This window comes from Mytilus edulis, chromosome 11, assembly GCF_963676685.1.
Source record: "Mytilus edulis chromosome 11, xbMytEdul2.2, whole genome shotgun sequence".
In the NCBI taxonomy this organism is placed as follows: Eukaryota; Metazoa; Mollusca; class Bivalvia; order Mytilida; family Mytilidae; genus Mytilus; species Mytilus edulis.
Window position 1 is genome coordinate 13,505,257 of NC_092354.1, and position 17,062 is coordinate 13,522,318.

A 17,062-nucleotide genomic window follows, 5' to 3' on the forward strand; every position below is an offset into this window, starting at 1 on the left:
GTCCTTAATTCCGATATTTGCAAACGCAACAGCTACTTATGATTTCTACACCATTTACTTCTGTTTGTATTGTTGATACCTTGAATGGTAAACATATACATTTGAGATGATACTTTTTGTTATTAGTAGTTCTGTTGAGGTTTATTTTGTATGTTCAAATTTATAAATAAGAAAGATGAATCCAGTCTGTATATGACCAGTTTGTTTCTAAATCTTTAGGGAATTCGGTGTTGATCACTATGTTCCATATACTCTATTAAATGTATTCACTACTTCTATGACAAATTTATGCACTAAGAGATATTATATAAACACTTGTCTATTTCTGGTTACCGTTTGTGCTTTAAACATGTTTAAGCTTGCAGAGATGTTGACCCAAATAATGTCAACGTTTCCTTCACATTTATATTTGTCATGCCATAGAAAAGAACCATGTTACCGATTTCCGATATACTGTTAAAAAAAACTTTAAAATTTCTTGCCAAAATATGAAAAGGAAACTGTTTAAATAAATTCATTTATAAATTTTGGTACTTAGAATGTTTTTTAACTATTCATAAAAATAAGTTCCATACATTTAATATATGTCTTTAAAAAAACATAAATATCAAAATCTATGTAATTTAAATAATTTGTAATGACAAATATGAAATCTGGTAGAAATAAGGGAGCTTCCAACTCATTTAAGCTATATTTAACTTATGTTAACTTAAGTATAAAAAAGACAAAATACGAAATAATTTTTATGAAATTCCTTTGAATCGTTAATCAAACAGACAGTCGTTTTACTAGAAATGGGTTAAGCTAGAGAATTGATATGAGGTAGTGTATTCGGAAACGATAATCAACTTGAACTAAAGTCGCTCGTTGATCATCATTTACGAATCCACTATGTCTTATCAATTTTCTAATACATAGTACATTTGTGATTTAAACATTCCCTTCTAGATTATTATTAAATTATTCCTGTTTGCAGTTTATCTATTTCTATAATAATATTTAAGATAATAACTAACAAGAATGTGTCTCAAGTACACGGATGCCCAATCCGCATTATCAATTTCTATGTCAGTGAACCGTGAAAATGGGGTAAATCTCTAATTTGGCATAATAATTTGAAAGATCATATCATAAGGAACATGTATACTAAGTTTCAAGTTGATTGGACATCAACTTCATCAAAAACTACCTCGACCAAAAACTTAAACCTGAAGCGGGTTGAACAGGCGAAAGGACAAACGAACTGACGCACAGACCAGAAAACATAATGCCCATAAATGGGGCATAAAAACTGTAACGTTTCCCTAAAATTACTAATTCAGGGCAGGCAACCCAACAAATGGTTCTCAGATTTGTCTGATACTTTCAGGGCGGGTAGATCTGAACCTTTATTACAATTTTACCTAATTTCAGATTTGCTCTAACTGCTTTGGTTTCAGAGATATAAAGCAAAATCTACATTTAACCACTATGTTCTATCTTAAACCATGGCTGCCATCCTGGTTGGCAGGCCGGGCCATCGAACACAGTTTTTAAACTACATACCCCAATGATAATTGTGGCCAATTTTGGTTTAGTTTGACCAAGTAGTTTCAGAGGAGAAGATTTTTGTATAAAGTAAAAAGCGACAAAAGACGGACGCCAAGTGGCGAAAATAGTTAAAGAGCAGCATTAATGTGTATTTCAAAAGTAAACATGAGTAATGTGCCTTGTTATCAACATCTTTTTTTCAACTTGTAGACACCTTCAAACAACTTAGAATTGTAATGGTGGGAAAAACTGGATCTGGTAAAAGTGCAACTGGTAATGCTATCCTTGGACATAAGTACTTTAAATCGAAAATGGCAGGCCTGTCTGTTACCAAAGAGTGTCAACGTGGTGAAATCAAAATTAATGATCGCCAAATCATAGTAGTTGATACTCCTGGATTGTTTGATACCAAATTATCTCCAATAGAAATTGAAGAAAATATCATTCGTTGTGTTCATATGTCATTTCCAGGTCCACATGTATTTTTACTTGTGCTCCAGATTGGTAGATTTACTAAAGAAGAAATTGAATCCCTAGACCAGTTATTTGACATTTTTGGACAGGAAATGGAAGCTTTTTCCATTATCTTATTTACCAGAATGGATGAATTGGAGAAACAAAATGATACTATTGAAGATTACATAAAAGAATCAGGCCCACCATTAACAACGTACATAGAAAAATGTCATGGACGTTATTTCGCTATGGACAATACAGCTGCAGCGGGAAATAGAGCGGAAATGGTCAAAAATTTATTGGATTTGATCGACACTGTCGTCAAACAAAACAAAAGCATGTGCTTTTCAAATAATTTGTTTAAAGACGCCAAAGAAAATGCTCGTCAATCACGGATACAAATAGAAATGGAAAAATTAAAAGAAATTGAGCAAATTGAAAACATGTACGGAAAACAAGTTGACATAAATAGAGAAATAAAGAAACAAAAACAGGAAGAATTTCATCAACAAGAAGAGCGAAAAATCAAGCTTGAAAAACAAAAGAAAAGAATTAAGCATTCCATAATGTCAACAAAAGGCGAAAATGAAAGCAGTACTCCTTGCAACAAAGTTGGACCTAATTCAGAAGAAATGGAAGATCTTTATAACGAAATTTTTAAAGCCAATAACCTGTTAAAAGAGAAAGAAAGAGAGAAAAGAGAGGCAGAAGATGCGTATGATACAGTGAAGGGAGATTTCCAAGAGTTGGTAAAAGAAACAAAATCAAAACACAATCAGCGAATGTTAGCATTGAAAAACACTGACTTTTATGATCAAATGAACACAGCAGTTGAGGAAATGAAAGCAATAGACGAAAGACTCCAAGAAATTTCAAAAGAAATGAAAGACGAAGGAAATCGTCAAAACATGACGACCCAACAAGAACTACGGAGAGAGGAAAATGAATTGCATTCAAAAATGGATAAAGTATTTTATGATCATCGTATGTACTTAGAAAAAATGAGAAAAAAGTCGAAGGCGATGGAAAAAAAATTGACAAAAAAGGGAAAGTTGTGTCGCGTTATGTAGCTCAATGAAACAAAAATAAGAAATTAGGAAATTCGACTACAAAACCAAAGTAAGACCTGTATAGAGACAGATAAGAGAACATGTGTAAACTGTATATAAATCTGAAATAAGAACGTCAAACAATAGCATTCATGACGACACTTCTGTTAACAGTTGATCAGTGCTTTTTGTCACACAATATTAATGACATTGTACATGTTTCGATCGTTGCAAATTATCACTATCTGAGTAATTTATCATTTTCTAATTCATAATTTAATTCTACAGACTTCTTAAGATTACTTGAGATACAATCAATGATAACTTTTTACCTTGATACAGCCGAGTATGTCTAAAAAGGCGTCTAACAGCGAAAAAGAACAATCTATCCTAAGATATTTGTAGAATATATGTGAATAAAATTAGATTCACAATTGCGTTGATAATACTGAAAGCCGACAGTTAGCCCTAATTGAAGATGGTTTGATGACAATGAATACAAGTAATCAAAATGTAGTTTACAAGGCATGCGTTTCTTACGCTCATTTGATACTTCCGGTTTATTGTAAGGCTACTTTAATAAGTCAGAATTGTGCAGTAGTATGACACTCGTGGCATAAAAAAACTACTTCCCTCGAATACAGAATTTACTATAGAAGCTGTGTGCTTCATATCCAGATAAATACTATCCAAATTTTTCAATTCAAAGGATGATTGACTTTACCCTTACAGATTCGGTTGTTAAAAGAGCAAAAGTACCCAGCTACATCTGATCGGATTTCACTCGTTTGACTAGATATTTCATGTTTGTAATAAAATGATTAACAAATACCTAACTTCAAAGTCCTTTCAAAAAAGAGGGAGGTCAATAGACCTGCCAAAATCGAACACTAAAGACTCATCAGTTACGTTCGAATAAAATAAATGATAAAAAGCTAAAGAAAGTATCAATTTGAAGACCATTGAGAACCCCAAAGTCCTAAAAGTTTTGCCAAATGTTGTAATGAATAACAAAATCTGTAATATTTTTTCATGATGTATAATTAATACCATGGTTCAATTTCTTAATACACAAACAGGTCACACCAATTACATATAAGCTGTGTCGTATGCCAATCAACATAATGCAAATGAACATCAATACATCTGTTAACCTATTATGAGTTAAAAAAAATAAGAACTTCATGAAAGCATGAAAAAAGACCACAGTACATCTTTTATTTTTGATATAAATGTTCCAAAATCAATCAAAGTCCTTTACATGTATATGTATACGTGACCTTGCATAATTATGGTCAATTCTTATCCGACACAGCCCATATCTTAATCGTAAATTTCACATATCTTCATTCAATATATAAATAATACAGTATTATTATATTAAAATTTATCAATCGTCTAATAAAAAAACCCAGCACCAACTTAATCTGCAGGTAACTTATTTGTTAATTAAAAGTCAGGTCAGTTCAAGGGCTGGTGAAACACGGTAAATATATGGACTCTCAAATATTTTGGTCCAGCAACCACTTTTTTATATTATGATAATTCCTTTTGCGCCATTTGTTTCTGCTGTTCGATAGTTCTATCCCTGGCTTATGATTTAATTTCATAATCGTCGGGGAATCTTTAATTAAGTACGCAAACTGAAAAATAAAGGTGAATATGAACAGTCACTGTAGCCGGAATAAAATATATCAAATAGGTATGGAACAAAATTATTGTAGGCCTAAAATGTAAAAACAGAGAACAAACCTCTCAACAGAACAACACAAACCCTTACTTTTTTACGAATTTTTCAGAATTAAGATAGGAATTACATTCATACAAAAATAAAAAATAATGGGTAAATTTGTAAAGAATAGAGAGAAAAAGGAGGTCAAATTTTAAGTATTGTAAAACAAATAATATTGACAGTTTACCTTCTTTATTTCCTCGGCTGTCCTCGTCATATCGTATATACCCGACAACAATTTATCTTGCTCTTTTGCGCTCTTAACCAGTCTGAAATAGAAGCAAGTATACTTTTATAAAACAAATAATTAGATATGTTATGTAGCTGCTAATTCGACTGGTACCAAATGAAGTAGAATTTAACCATTGCCGTGAGGTCAGCCTATTTTGTCCGTTGAATCTTATTATTTCAAATGTTTACAATGATATCAACATCATGAGGAGTTTGTCTCGGATTATTTGGTATATTTGTAGGTATATGCTAAATTCTAGGTATTAAATAGTATTATTTGAGGAATTAATTGAATAAATTAGATAAAGCAAAATTAAGCAGATTATAAGTTACATGTAAATTGTTAAACTAAGTATCAACAAACTGCAAGGGAAACTGAAGATTTCATGAGGGAAATATTTGCTCAGTAAGCGCCTATATGTGTCTTCATATGTCTAAATAGTGTATTGTTAAAACATTCATATGTAGCAAGTAATATTTCACTTTACACTGAAAAAAACATAACTATCCGGAATATAAAGTTACTGAATACAGCAAGTTATTTAATGTTGAATATTTTGAAATGCACTTCGATTCTTCTCAAAAACAAGACGTAAGAAAAAAAACTCCTGATAAGTTTACCAAGTACAAGAGACTTATTGTCTTGAAAACATTTCCAGCGCGAATATGAGTGAACTAATATAGTTAGCGAATGCATAACCTAAATTGTCAAAAATATTCAAGATATCTTTTTAAAAGTTATAATTCTAAAACACTGGTTACTTGCTAAAGAGTACATACCTATTAAAAATAACATCCCAATTTCCCTTGATAAATTCTAACGCTTGCAGACGACCGATTTCTGTTGTAGAAATATGTAGAACAGCTTTGACGGCATCTTCCTTTGGTACGTCCTCAGTATGCAAAATATTTCTCAAATACCTGAAGTAAAATAAATTATGACGTAACTGTGTATGAAAATAATACTTTAGCGTATTGTTCTCTCGTGAAAATTCGAGTATGTTTCCATTTAATTTTTTCTCATACGTAAAGATAATAATTTTCGAATATTTGTTTTTTTTCTGAAAAAAAACAATATATCCTAGTGTTCGAGTTTCAATTGGTAATTTTAGCTAACTATAAACCCAGGTTCAATCCACCATTTTTCTGCGTAGCTAAATACATGTAACAAATCAGGAATATCGATCGTTATCCAAACGTTTGATGTGTAAGCGCTTTTGATTTCGCTATTTGCTTTTGAACTTTCACTTTAGAATTTTCCGTGGAGTTCGGTATTTTTATTATTTTACTTTTCCTCACTTGTCAACGAATTTTACGGTCCTTTTGAACTCATCAAAATCTAAAACAAATCTGCATGGTATGCTTTTTGACGAGTTTCAATAGTTTTTTCTGATACATTCATACTGTAAATTTGGTACCATTCAGACATGTGGCTTCCAGTCAATTCGGTACTGCTTGATAGCTTTTCACACAATTTAGTATGTTGTTATATGGTACATGTAAATAACAACAACTGAACAGTCTGTATTTAGACTGAAGCGATCTTTATATATGGCTGCAAGGAATTGTCTTAAGAGTACTCAATTTACCGCAGTGGAGAGGTTCTCGCTCTCTTAGATTTCGTATGATGATTCGCTCAAATTTTATTTTTTTTGCCATGACCAATATTGAATAATTACTTTTCAATCGATGCATGCGATTTTTTCATCGGTTAACTAATATGTGCTTATTTTAAACAATTATGTTAAATTTTTCTTATATCTAGCTGTTGGAGGATTTCCCTTTGACTTTCTTTAAATTGGCACGTAAATTATTTTGTAAGTAACACTTTGCGATTAGATTAAATAGGGTTTCAGCTGTTGATTCTGTCATTCAACAGTTTTCTCTTTTGATATAATTGTTTTTCCTGTTTGTGTTATTAAACGAAAATTTAAAATGAAGATTTAATATTTGTAACATACTAGATAATTAACGCACTTCAAAATTCAAAGGAAAAACCAATTTTGTTTATGCATGAATTACCTTTGTATAATCTTTACATCTTTACTGCACGACAAGGCGTCACGAAGTGTAGACCTTTCGGATGAAAGATCCGATGCTTTGTACTTTCTTTCTAGAAGTTCATATTCTTTAAGACCACCATGTCTGATAGCTATACAAAGAACAGTTCTACGTAGATTGACGTCGATTCTGTAAAATAAGTTACAAAGAAAAAAAACTGCAACACTCATGTGTATGGCAACAACGAGCCTATAGTTTACTCCGTACTTTTGAGTTAAATCTTAAATCGTATTACGATATAACTTACATATTGCATTATTCTAAGTAATCCGTTCCCCGGTGATCACATCCTTAACCACTGACTGCTATGTTTGGAATAACATTAAATTAACCATTAACAGACTCAGTTATATATCTATGGTTATTGTTCTAAGAACTTACGGATTTTCGACTGGATTGTCCATATACTTTTTAAAGATATTTGTACAGTTTTGAATACATTCCTCGCTCTCATAGGCACATGCTATATTAACAATCCCACTTCGTGTTATTCTAGAAATAAGAAAAAAACAAATTGATTGACGTTAACTATACATGTCCCCTTTCTTAAACGACAACCTTTCTTGTCAAGTCGCTCCAATCATCATTGGCAAAAAATGGGGAATTGAGGGTATAATAATAAAGAAAAGAACAAAATATAGGCCCAACAAATAAAGAAAATTGAACATATATTTATCAATCCAAATAAACTATGAAAAGGTTTCATCCAGACAAATGATAAAAGTATGAAAGAAAAAAAATAGAAAAAAGAATCTATTAAGCCTGTTGTACATTTTTACTAATGGCCATTTTTTTAATCAAGAAGAAAGGGTAACAACTAAAAGAGTAAATGCCAATTTCAATAATGTTTACATATTCAGAAAGTTTACAATGTAGCCTACTGATCAATTTTTCATTTTAAGGTTTTCTATATGTACTTACATTTGAATATAGTATTCTTTAAAATATATAAAGCAAAATCTTGAACAAACATAGTAAAAGAGGGACGAAAGATACCAAACAAATAGACTTTAAAGGGCAATATTCCCCAAAACCAGTCGATCGAAGATGTCAGCCAAGATTTCGTGACTGCAGATTTCTTCTTGCTGATCACTTTTGTTATGAGAAATTTCTTTCTTCTAACGAATTCTTTTTCGGTCATTTCTATCCCTATCTATGATAATTTTCAAAATAATAGGCACACATGAAACAAAATGGCAAAATTTGACATTGAAGGGCTATAACTCTTTTAAAAAGTTATAAAACAATTTTGACATTAATGGACACAAAAATTAACACGACGAATGCTTAATAAATAATGATTAACGATTTACAATACCTACCAAGGAAACCTACGAAGACAACAAGCAAAAACCAGATATTATAGAGTAAGGTTGCATAAAATAGGGACGAAAGATACCAGAGGGACAGTCATACTCATAGAATGAAAATAAACTGACAACGCCATGGATAAAAATATAAAGACAAACAGACAAACAATAGTACAGAGGACTCAACATAGAATACTAAAGACTAAGCAACACGAACCCCACCAAAAATCTTATAAAATGCGAAGTTCCTTGACCTTTCGAGTACTTCATTAAATGTAATCAATATTTCCTTTCTTTTATGTTGATCTTATTTCTATTATTTTTCTAATTATATATTTACGTTTCTGTATGGCCGGCACCAGTATTATCCATTCCATACATATTGAATTGCTTCGATAACATTCTCTTCATAACTTTCTACAACAAAACTATGAATTAAAACTAGATCAAATTGAAAATTTAACATCTTCTCTAAAGTTTAAATTCTGGAAGCATGTTTTATATTAATATACAGTCATAGAACTTGTTATACTTAACCTATTAAAGATCATCATAGATGTGCATGTGGTTTACTGTGAATTGAATTGTTCTTAATATTTCTGGTAATTTAATCTAAGACTTGGCTCCTTTATACTTTTTGGGAAACAGAACCATAATTTTCATGTATAAAAGAGGGGCGAAAGATACCAAAGGAACATACAAACTCAATAGGAACCTGATTTTCAGTCGTTGTCGTCTGTTGATGTGGTTCATAAGCGTTTATCGTTTCTTGATTTTTTTAAAATAAATTAGACATTTCGGTTTGATTTGTTTTACAATAGTAATTTTTGGGGCCCGTTGTAGCTTGCTGTTCGGTGTGAGTCACGGTTCCGTGTTGAAGACCATACTTTGACCTATAATGGTTTTACTTTTACTATAAATTATAACTACTTAGATAGAGAGTTGTCTCATTAGCATTCATACCACATCTTCTTATACATGTATCTATCAAAGTTGATAAAATTATTTCCTATGCGCACCAGTTGTACCGATAGCCAAGTTGTACCCGTTTGGTTTTGAATGATAGTTCATTGAGAGACTCGAAAACTATCCTTCGGAATATCATCTGATAAAAAAATAATAATAATAACGCTGATGATATGTTGCTCATACTATAGAGTTTCCTTTCTAAAAGTAAATAAGACCAGAATAGAACAGAAAGACCCAATATAGATAGAAACATAATTGTTTATTACATTAAATTCATTTCACATCAGTTTCCATGGTATATACGGCATCAGACGCATATAATTAATAACGTGGTGCTTTCATTTTTTTATAATGTTTGGTAATCTTACTCGATAAACATCAATAATAACCTTGATGATATGTGTTGTTTGCATTGTCAAATATTGTCAAGGTACAATGACATGGTTTATATGAATAAGATTAAATACGTTGCTTATTTTCTCTTCTAAATTGTTTCCCATTTATTTAAATTTGGGGTCTTTTATAGGTCATTCAACAGTATAGAATATTCTCATTCTTGAAAACTTTACACGAAACTATAGTTGCTTCTTTAGGTTAAGTCTTGGTTTTTGAGAGGGTATCTGTTTTATTAGCGACCGTACATCATACTCGTATTTTTGCATTAAAATTACAGCATAACTATCATTTACTTAGCATTCAAATCGAAGGCATACCTACAAACTTACCGAAAATGTACTGTTAAGATCTGTTTCACTCACGGCTCCCCATAGATAACCTATTTCCGTCCATGCAGCTCTTAATGGTATATAGTTATCCTCTTTTACCAGATAGTCTAATGTTTGCAATGCAACATAAGTAGTCACATCTCCTGATCTTTCAAAAAACAAAACACAATTTGAAAAGTTAATTAAATCGTTTATCTGTTCAAAATTAAAGCAGAACTAAAAAGTTTCACCTTCACCCACGTGTTCGATGATACTCTTTGTTGTATTGCGGATTCCGTCCCTGGTCTGTTGTAAGGCTTCTTCCTATATCCAACAAATCTATATTTTTTAATTTTTAATGCAATAAATTACTGATTTTAGCCCGGACTACCTGTCTTGTGGACGTTTCGTCCCATAGGATATAACCAGCCCAGGAGTCAGCCCTTCGGTGTTGACATGAATATCATTTAATGTATGGTCATTTCTATAAATTTCCTGTTACAAAACTTTGAATTTTTCGAAAAACTAAGGATTTTCTTATCCCAAGAATATATTACCTTAGCCATATTTGGCACAACTTTTTGGAATTTTGGATGCTCAATGCTCTTCAACTTTGTACTTGTTCGGCTTTATAACTATTTTGATCCGAGCATCACTGGTGAGTCTTATGAAGACGAAAAGCGCGTCTGACGTATTAAATTATAATCCTGGTACCTTTGAGAACAATTTCTAGAACCTACGTACTGTATTGGTTGTTAGATCGGCTGATGTGCTAAAAAGGTGTCACTTGCCGATATGCAGACACTTATTTATGAAGCTACATCAATCTGTTATACTACACAAATGACTATCAATCGATAACATTTTTAAAAAAAAGAGGAGGGTAATAAACATATTTCCGGTAACATTTTTTATGCAACATATTTGCATGTTGACAATTAAATTGAACAGCAGACAAGTGTCTATGTAAACATTGATGTATATCGTTTTAAGCGTATCAATGCGACAAAGTGCAACGTTTACATATCGTATACAAAAATCAATGCGACATAGTTGTGACGTTTACATATCGTAAACAAAAATCAATGCGACATACATGTAGTTGTGACGTTTACATATCGTATACAAATATCAATGCGACACAGATGTGACGTTTACATATCGTATACAAAAATCAATGCGACATAGTTGTGACGTTTACATATCGTATACAAAAATCAATGCGACATAGTTGTGACGTTTACATATCGTATACAAAAATCAATGCGACACAGTTGTGACGTTTACATAGCGTATACAAAAATCAATGCGACATAGTTGTGACGTTTACATATCGTATACAAAAATCAATACGACATAGTTGTGACGTTTACATATCGTATACATAAATCAATGCGACATAGTTGTGACGTTTACATTTCGTATTCAAAAATCAATGCGACACAATTTTGACGTTTACATATCGTAAGCAAAATCTCATGCCACCTATGGAGTCAATCTCGTATTATTCCCTTATCATTAAATCATTTCGTTCCTTTCTTTGCTTTGCGTAACTTTATATTGACTGATAGATTCAACTCATAGATACAAATCAGTCTCATACTTGACTGAAATATATTTATTTTATATCAGGTAAATGAGCTATAAGATATTGTGATACACATCGGAAGAATAAGTCGGATGACGATTGTCATTGTATACTCACTTAGCAAGATACCATGCATCGTTTATTATCTGTGCCCTATTAATGGGAGGAATAATCTAAAAGTATATACAGGGTATATGTATTTGACATGGATAAAACAATATTGGTGCTCAAAAAACAAAATAAAAATCGATTGAAATATATCCGATGTGTGTACGTTCTTTCACTATCCAAATATTATTGGATTTCGCTAATTATGGACCGTTTTATATTTTCCCGAACCGATTAATGATGTGTTTGATAATATAACTGTGGCTCGTTTGATCTTAGTACTTCATTGGTCATCGTTTACTACTAGTGTCAAACGTGGTTGTTTTGCTATTATGACTTCATGAAAAAGATATACCACACCCGATAAAAAGACATTGAAAGAATGCGATCTTTTTGTACGTCACATCGTCTCAAATCATTGAGAAATAGATTTCACCACATATCTCGCACAATCAATACTTCTTAATGCCGTCGGTTACATTTTCAGTAAAAAAAAGAAGCAGCGTTGTGAAATCGAACTTGCATCAGCAATCAGTGTTAACATATTGTTTATCTTTAGAGGCAGTGGTGGAGTCTATATGTACAATTATTCTAAATTTGATTTATTCCTTCTGAACTTTATTGTAAATGAAATTTTAGTTTGAAATGGTCATATTGATCTCATAATGATATGAAAAGGCTGATATTAATTCATTCATTTACGTTCTGTCTTTTGATCGATTTTCAGACGTGTCTACTGATGTCAATTCCGTACCATTCAGAACAAATGCGTGTAGTCAACTTAATACTATTCAATAGATTTTCAAACAGTTCTGTATGATGTTAAAATGTACATGTTAACAACGTCTATTGGAAAAAGATGAAACAGATCTTAATTTGCTGCAAGTGAATTGATTGAACAGTATTGAATGTACAGCGGTGGATAAGTCGAAAAAAATACGAAAGACTGAAATAATATGTAACTAGCGTTGGTCGACCTATTAATATTATACCGTATGGTCTGTTTTGAGTTGCTGGATAAGTTTGATCCAGTTCTCCTCGGGATAATTGACCCTGTAGTAACCGTTCTGCAGTACATTCCCTATGTACCAATCATTGGATGATGATCCACTCATTGCACTTGAGATGGTTACTGAAAAGTGTATGTAATTAATAAAACTATAACAGAATACTCGCATATTACCTTTCTTAATTCTCATTAGACTGTTGCTTAAAAACTACATGTTTCGAAAAAATTCTGAACTATCATTTATAACAAACAATGTTTATAATATAATCATGCTCCATATATATAGATTTGGAACGTCTAAAGTGCTTTTCTGAAATTTCGTCCGATCCAAGCCTATATGCAAAGTGAGGATCGCCACACATAAAGATACATTTTTAGAGGAACTTGACCTAAACATTAAACAATACAAAAATGATGACCACAATGACCACAATGAAATAAGGATCCCCGGAAATTATCATGACAGAAATACATGAAGATTGGAGTCGTTATTCTGACATGCCAAAAGGCACTTTCCAAATGCATGTAATATGTTAAACCTGTTAATTCATGTTTTTGTGGCGTGCAAACCTATGTTGTCATATAAATATATCTTTAATGCATTTATCTTTGCTGTTATGACAAATTACTCGACCTGCAGCAGTTGTATCCCAAGTAGTCAATTTACTACTAGGGGAATTACCCAGTGAATTCATATTTATAAGTTGTAATTAAGAATTGAATGCTTCTTTTTTTAACTTCATTGGGGTGTAAAAGCGTTGAACGAAGTACATTGTGTATGAATCGCAGAAGCGCTTCATTCTAAAAAAGTGCGCACGGTCAACGCTTTTACAACCCTATGAAGTTACAAAAAGAAGCATTCAATACTTATAATTACATTTTTTAGTTAGTATCATGAAAACACGATTTTTATCATTTTTTTTATTTAATTTACATGTGCACTTTATTGTCGTACCTCGTGTTATCATGAAAGATAAGTTTTATCGTGTAATGCAATTGTTAAAGGAATAACACGTGATGTGCTGTTAGCTAATCAGAATGTAATTATGTTGTTTTACAACTCGTAGTTTTGGACTGAAAAACAAAGGATATGCAGTATCCATCCATGACACAACATCAGTTAATGCACAACAAAAAAACACACACCAAAAACAAATGAACAGTGCTTTTATTGCTGTTCTTCATCTCAAAGTCACAGTGATGCCATGATAACTGAAAATGTACAGTTTTGTCCGCTTTCGTTTCTCCGTATTAGAATTTTATGGCCATTGACCTTAATCGTTTTGGTAAGAATCATTAATCAGTTGTCCTGATGACTGTGTTAAACTAATGGTATTTCTTTCTTTCTTTTTTTTCGGATGAATGTAAAAATATATATTTACCATCTGAATTATGTATATCCATCCAAATTATGTCCTTAGCAGATTGAATAAAACGCAAATTAAGACTTGTAGTAAACGTCACTGGTATAACCCACTTATATCTAAAACAAATAGACAATAGTTATTGTCAACATATATGATCAAAATAAAAAATTGAGTACCCTTGGATGACTTCATCTTCCTCATTCGTTTTTTCTATGGTATTTTTGTAGACTACTGTTTGGGAATAGGTCTTTGTAAGGTGTTTTGCAATGACGTTCTTAGTTTGTCTTCGATTTATGAGTTTGGATATTCTATTTGTAACGTGTGTCTCTCTTTAACATACAAAGTCAATAATGCAAATTGAAATAGAAAGTTACCTAATTTAGCCTTATTTGAAATAGAAAGTTACCTAATTTAGCCTTATGTCCTACCTATCCTGCCAACGCACCAGGCCTGGCTTTGTTTTCAAGTCGTGTTATGTTTGTGCTTTGCTTTATTTCACTTACATGATTCCTTCATGTTTTACTTTGTTTTTATTCAAATTTATGTTTCTATACTAAATATGCAGCTATATGTGAGTGTAGACGTTTGAATTATTTTCGAAAATTCTCTTATAGCCTTACTTAAAAAAAGATATATTTTCTTATGGAATGTCTTAACAGCAACAAATTGAAACAACAGCAACAAAATGAAAAGAAGAAGAAGCAACAAAGTAGGAGACGAACATTTGTTCCAACGTTGTTCATGTACACATGTATCTTGTTAAGCATATTCTGCAATTTCGGTGGAACTTACCTTTTGACAATGATGTTTACATGGGTAAAAAGGGCATTTTACCACCATTTCTGTAGTTTAGATAACAATAAATGTTGTTTTATCAGCCATGCTCAATTAAGTACAAAATACATAGGATTTAAACATGTGTGCCTATGATAAATAACAAAGAATACTATTTTGGTGCATAGGGTAAGTTTAGATATATGAGAGTCCAGATGAGGTTTTTTAAATTTCTTGATTATGTCATTTTTCTATATTGCTTTATTTATTTGTCCCATTTAATCCTTTATGTATACTTCAGCGCACCATAATTTTCTATTTTCTATTTTCTGTCTAATTTTTCTCTTTTCTTTATATTTGTAGTCACTGTTCTGACCTTTTCCCCATTATTCTCTATTATATATATATTTCAGCACCCGATTACGCTCTATTTTCTTGTTTTTCTTTTGTCTTTTTTTAATATCTTTATTAAAGCACAAATTACACCCATAGATAGGCAAGAGGCATGACAATAACATGTAATAACAACAATATAATGATGACATTAAAATTTACATAAAAAACTATTCTTTATATTTTTTATTTTATTTTGCTATGCTATTTTCTAATTCTCTATTATGTTAACCCCATCTAGACCCTCATATACCACTGAATAATACATACCCAAAGGAAGATTTATATATGTCTGGATCAATGGCTTCTGTATCCAACAGATATCTTGATTGCGTTAGTACAAGTTTATCGCTATCCTGTTTAATGAACACAGTTGGATAGTTCATTTGCATCACCCATGTATCCATTATGTGTTTTATGTTCTGAATGAATTTTGGATTTCTGTCAATTTTACTTTGCTGTAAAAATAGATTTTAAAATAGCATGTAAATTTCTTGTAAGTGAGAAGTTTTTTTCAATGACTGCGTGTATATGTTTATGGTGTCATCCACCGGTTTACAAAAAGGTAAACAAACACATTTTTGTGTGGGGGCAGCTGGACCCCGCCTCCGGGTGCTAAATTTTCTCACTGTGTTTCTGTTCTTTTGTAGGGTTGTTGTCTCCTTGACACTTTCCTTTTTTCCATTCTCAATTTAATACTATGGTTTAAAATGAAATGTAATTAAACTTTATCTTGTTTCTCGAAGGATGGAAGAAATTCCATGAATTTACATTTCACTTTTGAAAAAAATATCGAATATTTTGCATCTTGTCTTAACCCCTTCGCAGTTGGTATCCTTTGCACTTACCAGATTTTTAAAGAGAGGTGTCATAGGTTAGGGAAGTTCAAAAGCCGTCAGTGAAATATGGTATTGAAAGGACTTTTAAAGCAATGCGTTTATGATGAGTTAGATAAGGTAAAGAAATTTGTTTTAATAGACATACATTGTTCACGAATTTTATTGTAACACCTAACCACTCGGGTATATAAAACCTATTAATCTTCGTTATTAAATTAAATTCGATAACGACTTTACTAGCCAACAAACACACAGACATGAATGCAATAAATAAACTTACATTTCCTAATGAATACCACAGATCATCATGTGTAGTCACGCCATATAGATGGTTCTTTAGGTAACGCTAAAGAGAAAACAAATACTGGAACAATAATCAATCTGTTTATAAAACTGCTCACAACTTGGATAGATGGATGGCTGTCTAACATCAAATAGCACATTAACTGCATATGCAGGACGACAGCATGTTAATTCGTTATAAATATGATTTGTGCTATGCACTGGACACGCTTAACCCCTGGTTTTTAAAGTGCTGTCTCAAAAGGTTACCGTCCGTAGGATGTCATGTTACAATACCTTTTCTGGACATATTATAATGACTCCAAGCTGTTCCTCATAAATGCCGCATATCAAACGGAGAAGCAGCAAAGGACAATTATAAAGTCCTTGGATTGATCCGACCGGGATTCAAGCACACGAGTTCCCGTCCACGAGGCAAACAACCTACCATGAGACCACCGATATAGATCTCACGACATGTAGATGACATGTAAAGTAAGAAGGTGACTCGAAAATTATTGAAATTGAAATTGATAAAAAAAGTCAAGTGGGGAAAATGTTTGTCATTTTAAACAATACATCGGTTTAGATATTTTCAGGTCGTTAGATGTCATTTCGTCAAAAACAGACATTTATTGTGACTGTTGTGAGTTGTTGCTT

The 17,062-nt window shown here is 31.9% G+C and overlaps 1 protein-coding gene across 1 annotated transcript in view; it reads right to left on the minus strand.

Moving 5' to 3' along the window:
- Positions 1-4,058: 4,058 nt before the first annotated feature.
- LOC139495182 (aminopeptidase N-like) overlaps positions 4,059-17,062 on the minus strand; it is a 41,517-nt gene continuing 28,513 nt past the window's right edge. The window contains exons 10-21 of the mRNA XM_071283388.1: positions 16,401-16,466; positions 15,552-15,739; positions 14,130-14,230; positions 12,731-12,870; positions 11,748-11,803; positions 10,064-10,211; positions 8,710-8,786; positions 7,441-7,551; positions 7,021-7,188; positions 5,779-5,919; positions 4,955-5,036; positions 4,059-4,678 (exon numbers count right to left, since the gene is read on the minus strand). Coding sequence (XP_071139489.1) covers positions 4,538-4,678; positions 4,955-5,036; positions 5,779-5,919; positions 7,021-7,188; positions 7,441-7,551; positions 8,710-8,786; positions 10,064-10,211; positions 11,748-11,803; positions 12,731-12,870; positions 14,130-14,230; positions 15,552-15,739; positions 16,401-16,466 — 1,419 coding nt within the window. The 3' untranslated portion in view covers positions 4,059-4,537. The remainder of the gene's footprint in view (positions 4,679-4,954; positions 5,037-5,778; positions 5,920-7,020; positions 7,189-7,440; positions 7,552-8,709; positions 8,787-10,063; positions 10,212-11,747; positions 11,804-12,730; positions 12,871-14,129; positions 14,231-15,551; positions 15,740-16,400; positions 16,467-17,062) is intronic.